This window comes from Morone saxatilis, unplaced genomic scaffold (assembly GCF_004916995.1).
Source record: "Morone saxatilis isolate NCDOM2014 unplaced genomic scaffold, NCSU_SB_2.0 Contig16, whole genome shotgun sequence".
NCBI classification, from domain to species: domain Eukaryota; kingdom Metazoa; phylum Chordata; class Actinopteri; family Moronidae; genus Morone; species Morone saxatilis.
In genome coordinates this window covers 1834460-1844497 of record NW_023339718.1, presented here as the reverse complement: position 1 = coordinate 1844497, position 10038 = coordinate 1834460, and the positions used below count along the sequence as shown (strand labels likewise).

Sequence of the window (10038 nt, the reverse complement as noted above, 5' to 3'; positions counted from 1 at the left end):
ATATATATATATATATATATTATCGAGCAGCTCTAACACACAGTATGTTGGCTGTATTCATAACATTACATATCTTAAAAAATACCCTGAGTTCACACTCACAGGAAGCACTGCTTCCAGGTCAGTGTTAAAAACCCACCTCCTACAGTAGACGAGGCAGATATTTACACTAACCATGCTAAAAACTCCATGCCTTAATCTTTATAAAGTCAAGCATTTGATTGTATATCGCGTTAATCGGCGGTACACACAACAACCTACGAGGAACCTTGCCTTACAAGTCAAACGTAGGGTTAGAAATCGAAACCAAAATCTCGCGAGAAGAGCTCCAGTGGCGCGAATAAACGAGGCGATTCTGCAGTAAACACGCCGCCGTGTAAACTAACTCCTGTCTCTTTAGTGAAATTCAAGTAGTTACTCCGTTTGTATCGCTATACATTTTAATTTAAAAGTCAAACATAGAGTTAAAGTGTCTGTTAAGCTCAGTTTTTTATCGCTTTACTCCGTGACGGTTAAAAAAAGTATGTCGGACGCTTTGTCTGATGATGGCAGCGACGTCCACCAAGATGACAGCCAGGAGGATGTTATGACCCCGGCGGAGCTGATCGCCAAACTGGAAGAGGTGAGCTGACAGTGACATGAAGTGCCACGACACTTTCATACAGACAACCTGTAACGCCTCTCATTGACCTCCCTCTCTGTCGCCCGCAGGCTTGGCTGAATGAGAAGTTCTCACCGGAGCTGCTGGAGAACAAATCCGAGGTGGTGGAGTGTGTGATGGAGCAGCTGACTCACATGGTACATTAAACGGGGGAATACCTCTCTTCCTATACCTGTGTGGGTTGTAGGCTAGGTTCACAAACACGCATAGTTCTGCCTACATTTTCTAAATGTCACCAGACAGGAGGCACAGTATGGTGCAGGGTTGTAGCTCAACATCTGTTTTCATGATTGACTTAAACTGCAGTGGTGGAGGAAGTATTCAGGTGCTTTACTGCAGTAAAAGTATTAATATTCAAGTATTCAGGTGCTTTACTGCAGTAAAAGTATTAATATTCAGGTGTTTTACTGCAGTAAAAGTATTAATATTCAAGTATTCAGGTGCTTTACTGCAGTAAAAGTATTAATATTCAGGTGCTTTACTGCAGTAAAAGTAATAATATTCAGGTGTTTTACTGCAGTAAAAGTATTAATATTCAAGTATTCAGGTGCTTTACTGCTGTAAAAGTATTAATATTCAGGTGCTTTACTGCAGTAAAAGTAATAGTGTGCAGGTGCTTTACTGCAGTAAAGTAATAATAGGTGCTTAAAAGTAATGATATTCAGGTTCTTTACTACAGTAAAAGTATTAATAATCAGGTCTTTTACTGCACTAAAAGTATTAATAATCAGGTGCTTTACTACAGTAAAAGTATTAATAATCAGGTCTTTTACTGCAGTAAAGTAATAATAACATACTGCAAAAATGTCTTTACAAGTAAAAGTCCTGCTTTGAAAATGCTACTCAAGTTTACACATAAAAGTATTGTTAAAAAAATCAAAAGTAAAGCGTCTTTAGTCACTGTTGTGCTGTTATATATATTTTATTGTTAGATTATTGCGGTTGCATTAACGTGTAAGCAGCATATCACTGTGGTAGGTGACAGAGGAGCGGGAAATCTGAGATTGTCAAGAAGAAAGCCTGAATATTTTGAGAAAAATATGTAATATTACGAGAATAAAGTCATCGCATTATGAGGAAAAGGCCATCAACTTTCGAGATTTCATTACTCTGCGTAGTAAACGGATGAGCTCTGCTTAGGTGTCAAATGAGGGATGACCTGAAGTTAAAGGTTTCCCCAGTAAGTGCTGTGTCTTATTTTTAAAGAAAACGAAACCAGTTAAATGACGTATGAGTCAATCACCAGGTCTAGCAGAGACCAGAGCTCAGTCATGGAGTCAAAATCACACAAGATAGACTTTATTGATCGCACACTGGGGAAATTCACTTGTTACAGCAGCTACAGATAGGACATAGCAGAAGAAAACACATTAAATAACAAGAAAAAAATAGAATTAGGGTTGTATGTACACTTTATACAGTATTTTTATACACATGTAATTTAAGTTAAAATAGAATATTGCACAGGTTACAGCAGAAGGTAGTGGCATGTAGAAATAAATAATTGCACCGCACAAAATAAATATATACATATAAACAGCATTAATATAGCAGAAGAATATAGGCTACACAGGGCCGTGAATATGCAGTCCAAACGTCTGACAGCTGCTGGGGTGAAGGACCTGCGGTAACACTCCTTCTTGCACTGTGGGTGCAGCAGTCTGTTGCTGAAGGAGCTGCTCAGGGACAGTTTCATGCAGAGGGTGAGAGGGTGTTTTCTCACCCACCTCCTCTATGGAGTCTAGAGGACAATTCAAGGCAGAACGAGCCCTCCTAACCAGTTTGTTCAGTCTCTTCCTGTCCCTCTCTGTGCTTTCAGCTCCCCAGCAGAGTCCTGCACACACCAAAGGACCTCAGTCTGTGATTAAAGCTCAGCGGGCTTTATGTAAACGATGTGAAAAGCAAGCAGTTTGTCCTGTTTAATCTGCTGTGCATTACGTTATTGCTCTGCACTCTGCTGATGTGGTAGTGTCCTATTTAGATTAGACACATTGACACGACCATCTGACAGACAGACAGACAGACACAGAAGCACTATTCTTTATCGGATGTGGAAAACTGAAACTAACAGTTTGAGAACATTTCTCATCAGATGTAAATCTCACCACTGTGTGGCTTACTGTCCTCACAGAGTTTACTTCCCCCCCGTCTGATGAAGTACAGCACACCACCTCCTCCCTGAGCTTTTCAACAGAAAAAGTGGAACTTTATTCTTGAAATGTTACAACTTTATTCTCCAAATATGATATTTTTCTTGTAGTATTATGACTTAATTTCTAAATCTCCAGGGTTTTTCCAACAGTGGCCCTCATACTTTAAATAAACATAAATTATTCATGAATTTTATGTATAAATAAATGTGTATTCTGGCAAGTGTAAGAACACTGTAAAAAATAAAAATCTAAAAAAAAAAAAAAAAATATTTCTGTACTAGTTGGTCAAATATTTGAAGCTGTTGTATATGAGTGTGACTTTTTACATTACTGCTGTCTCAATACCAGATCCAGCTGTGGATGCAGATGTGGATCTGTGTACTTGCACACTTATTCGATTAATCAGTTAATTTAATCGTTGTACAATAAATGGATTCTAATAATAAATCTGTTGCTTTTCTCTCATTGTAAGTTACCCTGAATGACAAAATATTCATTCCTGACGGTGTCCTGACCTTTCCTCCGACAGGAAGCCAACCTGCAGCGGGTGAAGAAAGGTGACACGAAGGCCAGCATCCATCGCATGGAAATAGACAGGATCCGCTTTGTGCTCAGCAGCTACCTGCGCTCTCGTCTGCAGAAGGTCAGCCAGGTCAAGAATACGGCTGCAAAATAAAAGCTCTCGTCTCCCTTGTTGACATAATGACCTGATCTCTTTATGTCTAGATTGAAAAGTTTTTCCCGCACGTCCTGGAGAGAGAAAAGTCTCGAGGGGAGGGAGATCCGTCGCTGCTTTCACCCGAGGAGTTCGCCTTTGCCAAAGAGTGAGTATAGTAGAATAAGGCCAGAGTTGTTTGTTTTAAACTACTTTTGCTGTTTTTCTGTGACACGTTCATTTGGCACATAGGTACTATGCCAACACGGAGACCTACCTGAAGGCTGTAGCACTGAAGCGCATGCCCCCCAACCTGCAGACAGTAGATCTGCTCAAAGCAGGTAAAATCTTCTTTTTATTTTTACCTCTTTACATTCAGTCAGGCTTGGTTGACCCACGCCCAAAATACTGCTATTAGCATGCGCTGGCAGATGGTGGCATTTGCTCTGACATTTCCACTGACCATCACACTAAATCCCATGTGTTCTGTTGTAATCCCAGTGCCTGAGCCCTGCCTGGACTCCTTTGTGTTTTTGCGAGTCAAGGAGACACAGGAAAACATCTTGGTTGAGCCTGAAGCAGACGATCAGAGGTACAACTCATCCAAATTTCACTTGAGTTATTGTTTTCAAAGCCCACTAGGTGGCAGTGTTACCTTTCCTCATTCAGTAATGTTATATATTCTGCGTCGATACTAAAACAACTGATGTCTCCACTCTTGTCTCTTCTATCAGAGAGTATGTTGTGGATCTTGAGGAAGGCTCTCAGCACCTGATGCGATATCGAACTATAGCACCATTTGTTTCAAGTGGAGCTGTGCAGTTAATATGAATGTCGAGGTGAGCAATAATGAGTTCCACTGTGTCATCTTTCTCATTAACTCAATACTGCCCTCACACACTCTTAAACAGACATCTGCTAATTCATTTCTGCAGATCTTACATAAGCAACTGCTTTGCAGTGACATCTGGATTTATTTTTAGCTCACTTTTTTTACGTTGTTCATTGTCTCTTAGTAACAGATTATGGGAGAAAAGTATCTCTTATAGGAAGCACAATATGTTTTGAAACAAAGCAGACCTGTGATTTCTCTCAACTGCAGCTAACACATATTATTTTTTCTGTTACAGGTCTTTCTGTTGGTGAGGGTGTTTTTGGCTCCAGGAGGTCAGAAAATGAGCAGTACTTTATTCTTTGTAACATTCCAGTAATGAGGAAGATTACCATGCAGAGATTGTGCCCATCTTTCTCACTGGTGTCAAGATTATGCACTAATTTGTGGGGTGCAAACACACATTCTTGGCGCCATGTCTTCAAGCCAGCACTGCGCTCGCTGGCGAACGAACCCTGGTGCACCAAAGCAGTTATTTTTGGACCTATTGAAATCATGTCACAACATACGTTTGGTTACATAATCATAATCATTGTGGTGTGTTACTGTCCTGTTTAATCTGCTAATTCATCATTCCTTCTGTTACTTTATCTACATGACTCATGTTATTAGACTTTTCCCTCTGCTGCTCAATAACAAGATGCATCAAATGACCCGAAGGTGAAATTTCATCAGTTCACTTGGCATTGTAGTGCTCACCATCCCAAAGTGCGCCTCTTCATGTGTGTGCGTGTTTAAAAGGACGTTGTTTCTTTTGATCACCATATTTTAGAGACATTCACACTTACGTTAATATGCATTTCTGTTATTATAAATAATGGAAACCCTTTTAATGTCCATCTCTTCACCTTGGCTACCAAATGCAGAATTGCATTTCAACACTGCTTCAAGGTTTAAAGTTTCTTGTGGGTGGTTGTGTTTTTAGTCATACCCTAAAAGGATGCGTGGAACAGTCTTTCTCCGGGACATAATTGTTATAATGGCATTGTTATGTAAGCGTTCAGAGGGAGCAATCAGTGTTCATTGTTTGCCCTCACACAAATTGCTCAGTAATTGGAACTAATAGGGGACTAAGGGAGAGTGGGCTTCACAAAACTGAACTATGTGTCAGCTAACTGATGTCTTTGGGTCTTTTGAGCTGCACTGCTGATCTAGCCAATGTGGAATCCCATTACCCAGTGTTTTTGGGAGATAAGGAATAATTCACTTTTTATGAAGAGAGATGATCTAACCAGGAAAACAAGTTAGGTAAGACAGCTGATGATACACAGAGAAGCTTTTAGGGTGCATGAATGCTGTTGTTCATATTAATATGTTGGAAAATAAAATCAGTTTTCTTGAAAATGTTGATTTGAGAAGAATAAAAACTTTTGTAAATGATTGGTTATGAAAGCATTTTATTTTATTGTTTTTTAAATGCTGCAGTTACTTCAGTCAGCTTTGAGTTCTTGCAGTGTGAGTAATGATCTAATCTTGACCAGTATAAACTCTTGTAAACCAGTTCTTCAGCCATCAAAATGTCCTTAAGTTTGGTGTTCAAATTAATCTTAGTAAGTGGGAAGGCGATGTCTGGTAAACGTTTCATGTAACTCAATATGTATACACGTACTTGGACTGATTCTTGAATAGCTTCCTCGGCATGCTGGGAGTCGTTTGTAATCCGGCCCCTCCTCTGCGTCACACACAGGGCCCATCAGGGCTGCGGGGCAGTGATCCCTGTTCAGGACAGCAGCCAGATAAGCAGGGGACCTGGATCCGGGCCTCAGTCGTATACGTGTCCATTGATAGGTCTGAGAATAGAGCCCGGGATGACTGGAATAGTTTCCACAATGCAGAGTAGAATTACATACAGTAAACCTGCATGTACTCAATCACCACATCAGCACTCTACAACACAGCTCTGAGGTGACCATACAGAGATTTCTCTAATAAATCTTCACAGCTAACGTACTGGTGTAATAACATGTTTCTGTCTTGACAGTCAAATATCGAATTAGGCAGAGGCAGAAGTAGCAGATATGTTTAAATATAAGGATTGTTGCTGTGCATGATCTGAAATCATTACAATCAGGTCTAAATTAATACAATACAAGAACCACAAAACCACAACACTTAGCTGATTGGTCAGGAGAGCAGAGAGGGAGGAGTTCACTACATGACATTTTAACTGAGGCAGTATAAATAGGACCGCGTGCCACATTGTCCTGCGGGGCAAAGCGATGACTGGAACTACAGGTGACAACTCGCTGCACGTAGGAGTTTGAAAGTAAGATATAAAAAAAATACATTTTATGTGAGATTACAATTGCAGAATTTCACACAAAGACAGTTTTTTAATGTCTAACAACAATAATTTTGGAATCAAATCATCAAAATACCATCTATTACTGTCACGTAATCTGTTTTTTTTTCTATTTTCTAGAACTCCAGCCAAACATTGAGGATAATATTCCCGTCACTCAACGCCAGAGATGGAGATGTCCAGCACAACGTAAGAACTTGATGCAAACTAAGTGTGGGGGGGGTCCCGCTGCTGTGGGGTGCATTATCTTCCATCACTCCTTCAATTTTGAGTTGTAATTATTATCACAACTTTGGTATCATGCTTAATAATGCACCTCACAACAACCCAATGACAGCCCAGTTACACAATATACATAACTTTAATCACACCTCTAGGGCAGCAGTCTTTTACTGAAACCCCCGTTTATCTCTTTCAAGGGTCCTGCCAGTTGTTGGCCTCAGGTCAACGGCCCAGTCAGCTGGTCTTGCAGAGATCACTGTCATGCTGTGCTTGAACCAACGTAAACAACTGTGTCCCCATGTTTGGGTTCCCATCCTGAAGCCCCAGCGCCCTTGCATCCGTCCTCCAGTTTCAGATCAGCTGCCCTCTGACATCCTGAGCCAAGCCTGGCTGACCCACCCTCTCCCATTTTTATTGGATGAACTGGAAGATGACGACGACGACGCTTTATTCCCAATCCCAATCAAAAACAAACGTGTGGTTTTCGCTGACTCGCAGGGATTGTCTCTGACAGCCGTGCGAGAGTTTTCTGATGAAGAAGAGCAGCCTGACCTCGACCCTCTGCCATCCCTGCAGGGTTTGGGAACCATGACAGAGGATGGTTACAGCTGCACCGTCAGCACCTGCTGCCCAGGAACACGGCTCAAACTGGGCTTCCCGCAGCCCTCTGCAGATTTCCAGGCCTTCCGTGCCAAGCTGGCAAAGAGCATGGTTATCCTGGAGAACTGCAGTGTTAATGAGCAGGCCCTGCAAGGAACCGTCCGAGTCAGGAACATCAGTTTCCAGAAGGACGTGCATGTGCGTGTCACCTTTGACTCGTGGCAGAGCTGCAGAGATGTGCCCTGTTCTTACCTCCAGAAACGCTTCGGGGGACCTCAGACAGACATCTTTGAATTTGACATTGCTATTCCTAAAGTGCTAGATGCCAAAAGGAAGATAGAATTCTGTTTAAGTTATTTACCAGGTGGGCACAGTGAGCCTTTTTGGGACAATAACAACGGGCAGAATTACAGCATTGCTGTGTGTGTGAGCTCACACCTCTGTCGCGGGAAGAATCTAAGTGAAAGGGCATGACTTACTCAGCCTATATTTTGGCTCAGGCTACATGCAGCAGTCCTTTGGTAAAGATATTTTTTGGGGATATTTTTTATTTGCATTGTTTTCACTCTGAATTGCATTTTCATTCATCTTTAACATTTCTTTCTATAAAACATTTTTAAAACAGGTTAGTTTCGTTCCATTTATTTTTCCTTTCCCCAGTCATCTTTAACATTCAGCATCAGACAGGTGTTTCAGTCCACACTCTCTCTGTCATGTCCTCACCAGTGCATGCCTTATTGTTGTGCACCAGGGAGGGGATCCTTTTCACTTTGGGCATTTCTGGGATTCCCATATAGGTCAGAGATTACTGGGCAGGGACAGACAGCCCCATAGCCAGAGAGAAGCTAATCTTAGCTCAGCCCTGTTTATAGAGCCAGGGCTGGCTGTCAAAAGACAAATTGCAGGGAACTTGGTGATACCATCTTCCCCATTACCTCCTAAAACCCCAACACACGAATGAGCATGCTTTCCATGTCACATTGCACCATGTTTTTCTGCAGTAAGAGTCTGTCTTGCAACATTTAGACACTGTGTAATTAAGCATTACAATGAATTCTCATAAGTACAATTTTTAAGAAGCAATAAAGTATTTGGCAGGGATGCTGAAAACTAGTTAAAGCTACAATTTAGCATTCATATTAAACATTTGGCAATAAGTCTTTTTTTTAAAAGACAAAGAACATCTGGCAGTGACTTTATAGAGAAAGCATTGCAAGAATTAGAAATAGTCTAATATTTGTTACGACCTCTGTAATGTTTAAAACCAGACTCTTAAAAGGGAGAACATGCTTCTGGCGTTGCACTTTCAGGTTGTATCAAACACAAATATCTTTAAAAGAAATCACATCAACGTAGTAGTCTAGCAAATAAAAAATGAAATTAAACACATCGTAAGGAAAAAAATCTAAAATTGATGAAACTCCACAGAAGACACAAGACACAGATGACTCAGCAAATATAGAGCAGGGATTTTCTCCAGCCTTCTAAAGCGTATCATGTCTTCAATTATGTTTTGTTCAGCAGTCATGGATGGATGTTCGCTATATTTCCAGCTGTGATCATGATGAATTTCTGCGATACACATTGTAAAAGTCTTCTATTTAATATTCACTATTCTAGTCCAGGTNNGGGGGGGGGGGGGGAGGGACAGCAGCATGCACACACCCTGAGAGGTGGGCTGTTTCCACTGTGTTCTGACCTACACGTGATGGGCTCAACTGTTTTGTCACTGCCACACAGTCCCAGGTCTGCCATACATCAGTCTGTCCCTCAGCGTCCCACACTGATGTTGCACACCTTGCAGCTCGGGTCTTTCTTGGCGTTGGCTGTGGTCAGACTCTTCAGCTGGTGGTGCCCGCTGATCTGCTCCACGCTGCCCTGATCCAAGTGAACCGGCTCTGTGAAAAGCACCTCGAGGATGACGTCACTGGCGTGGCAGTACAGAGGCTCCTCCCCCGGCCTCTGGGGGTTGGTGTATGTCAGGAAGGGGTTGGAGGCCAAGTCCAGCATGGGGAGACGGGTGCGGCAGAAGGTGTCTCCCTCTGAGCCAACGGGGGCCAGCACTAGCACCACGTAGTGGTAGGCAGTGTACATACAGTAGAAGTCTGCAAAGTAGAGGCTGATGTTGGGGTTCAGCAGGTGTCCAGCTGGGATCTGGAAACGCAGGGGGCCGTACGGGGAGTCTTTGGGAGGGAGGCCTGTATCAAACTCTGTGTTGCAGCTGAAGAAGACTCCTTGCAGCTTGCCATTGATGGGAGAACCATGACTCCCACTGCAGTCTTTTAGGGCGGGACGCATCAGGCCTCCACACTCCTTTCTAATCCAAGACATGAAGACAAAAAAAAGAGACATACCTGAAAGAATAATTTTGTAAAATTTCTCCATGTGGGTTTAATGAGGAAATCCATACTATACTTATGTCTATGTGAGATAAGCAACAGCGTGCAGGTGATTATCTTAGCTTAGCACAAAGACTGGAAACAGAGGGAAACAGCTAGCCTGGCTCTGTCTAAAGGTAACTTAATCTGGTCCATCAGCACCCATAACACCTCC

The 10038-nt window shown here is 42.0% G+C and overlaps 3 protein-coding genes across 3 annotated transcripts in view; 2 read left to right on the top strand and 1 right to left on the bottom strand.

Annotated features, from left to right (window-relative positions):
* Window positions 1-344: 344 nt before the first annotated feature.
* gins4 (GINS complex subunit 4 (Sld5 homolog)) lies at window positions 345-5741 on the top strand. Its single transcript, XM_035657691.1, has 8 exons — window positions 345-622; window positions 712-798; window positions 3344-3457; window positions 3541-3638; window positions 3722-3810; window positions 3971-4061; window positions 4204-4308; window positions 4600-5741. Exons 1-7 carry the CDS (start codon window positions 524-526, stop codon window positions 4298-4300), a joined length of 675 nt encoding a protein of 224 aa, XP_035513584.1. The 5' UTR covers window positions 345-523; the 3' UTR covers window positions 4301-4308; window positions 4600-5741.
* A 796-nt stretch (window positions 5742-6537) lies between these two features.
* On the top strand, window positions 6538-8109 carry zgc:77112 (uncharacterized protein LOC406459 homolog). Its single transcript, XM_035658501.1, has 3 exons — window positions 6538-6627; window positions 6784-6852; window positions 7083-8109. Exons 2-3 carry the CDS (start codon window positions 6833-6835, stop codon window positions 7957-7959), a joined length of 897 nt encoding a protein of 298 aa, XP_035514394.1. The 5' UTR covers window positions 6538-6627; window positions 6784-6832; the 3' UTR covers window positions 7960-8109.
* A 143-nt stretch (window positions 8110-8252) lies between these two features.
* Window positions 8253-10038, bottom strand: part of LOC118325717 (phytanoyl-CoA hydroxylase-interacting protein) — a 7322-nt gene continuing 5536 nt past the window's right edge. Inside the window, exon 5 of the mRNA XM_035658500.1 lies at window positions 8253-9802. Within this exon, the coding sequence (XP_035514393.1) occupies window positions 9256-9802 (547 nt within the window). The 3' untranslated portion in view covers window positions 8253-9255. The remainder of the gene's footprint in view (window positions 9803-10038) is intronic.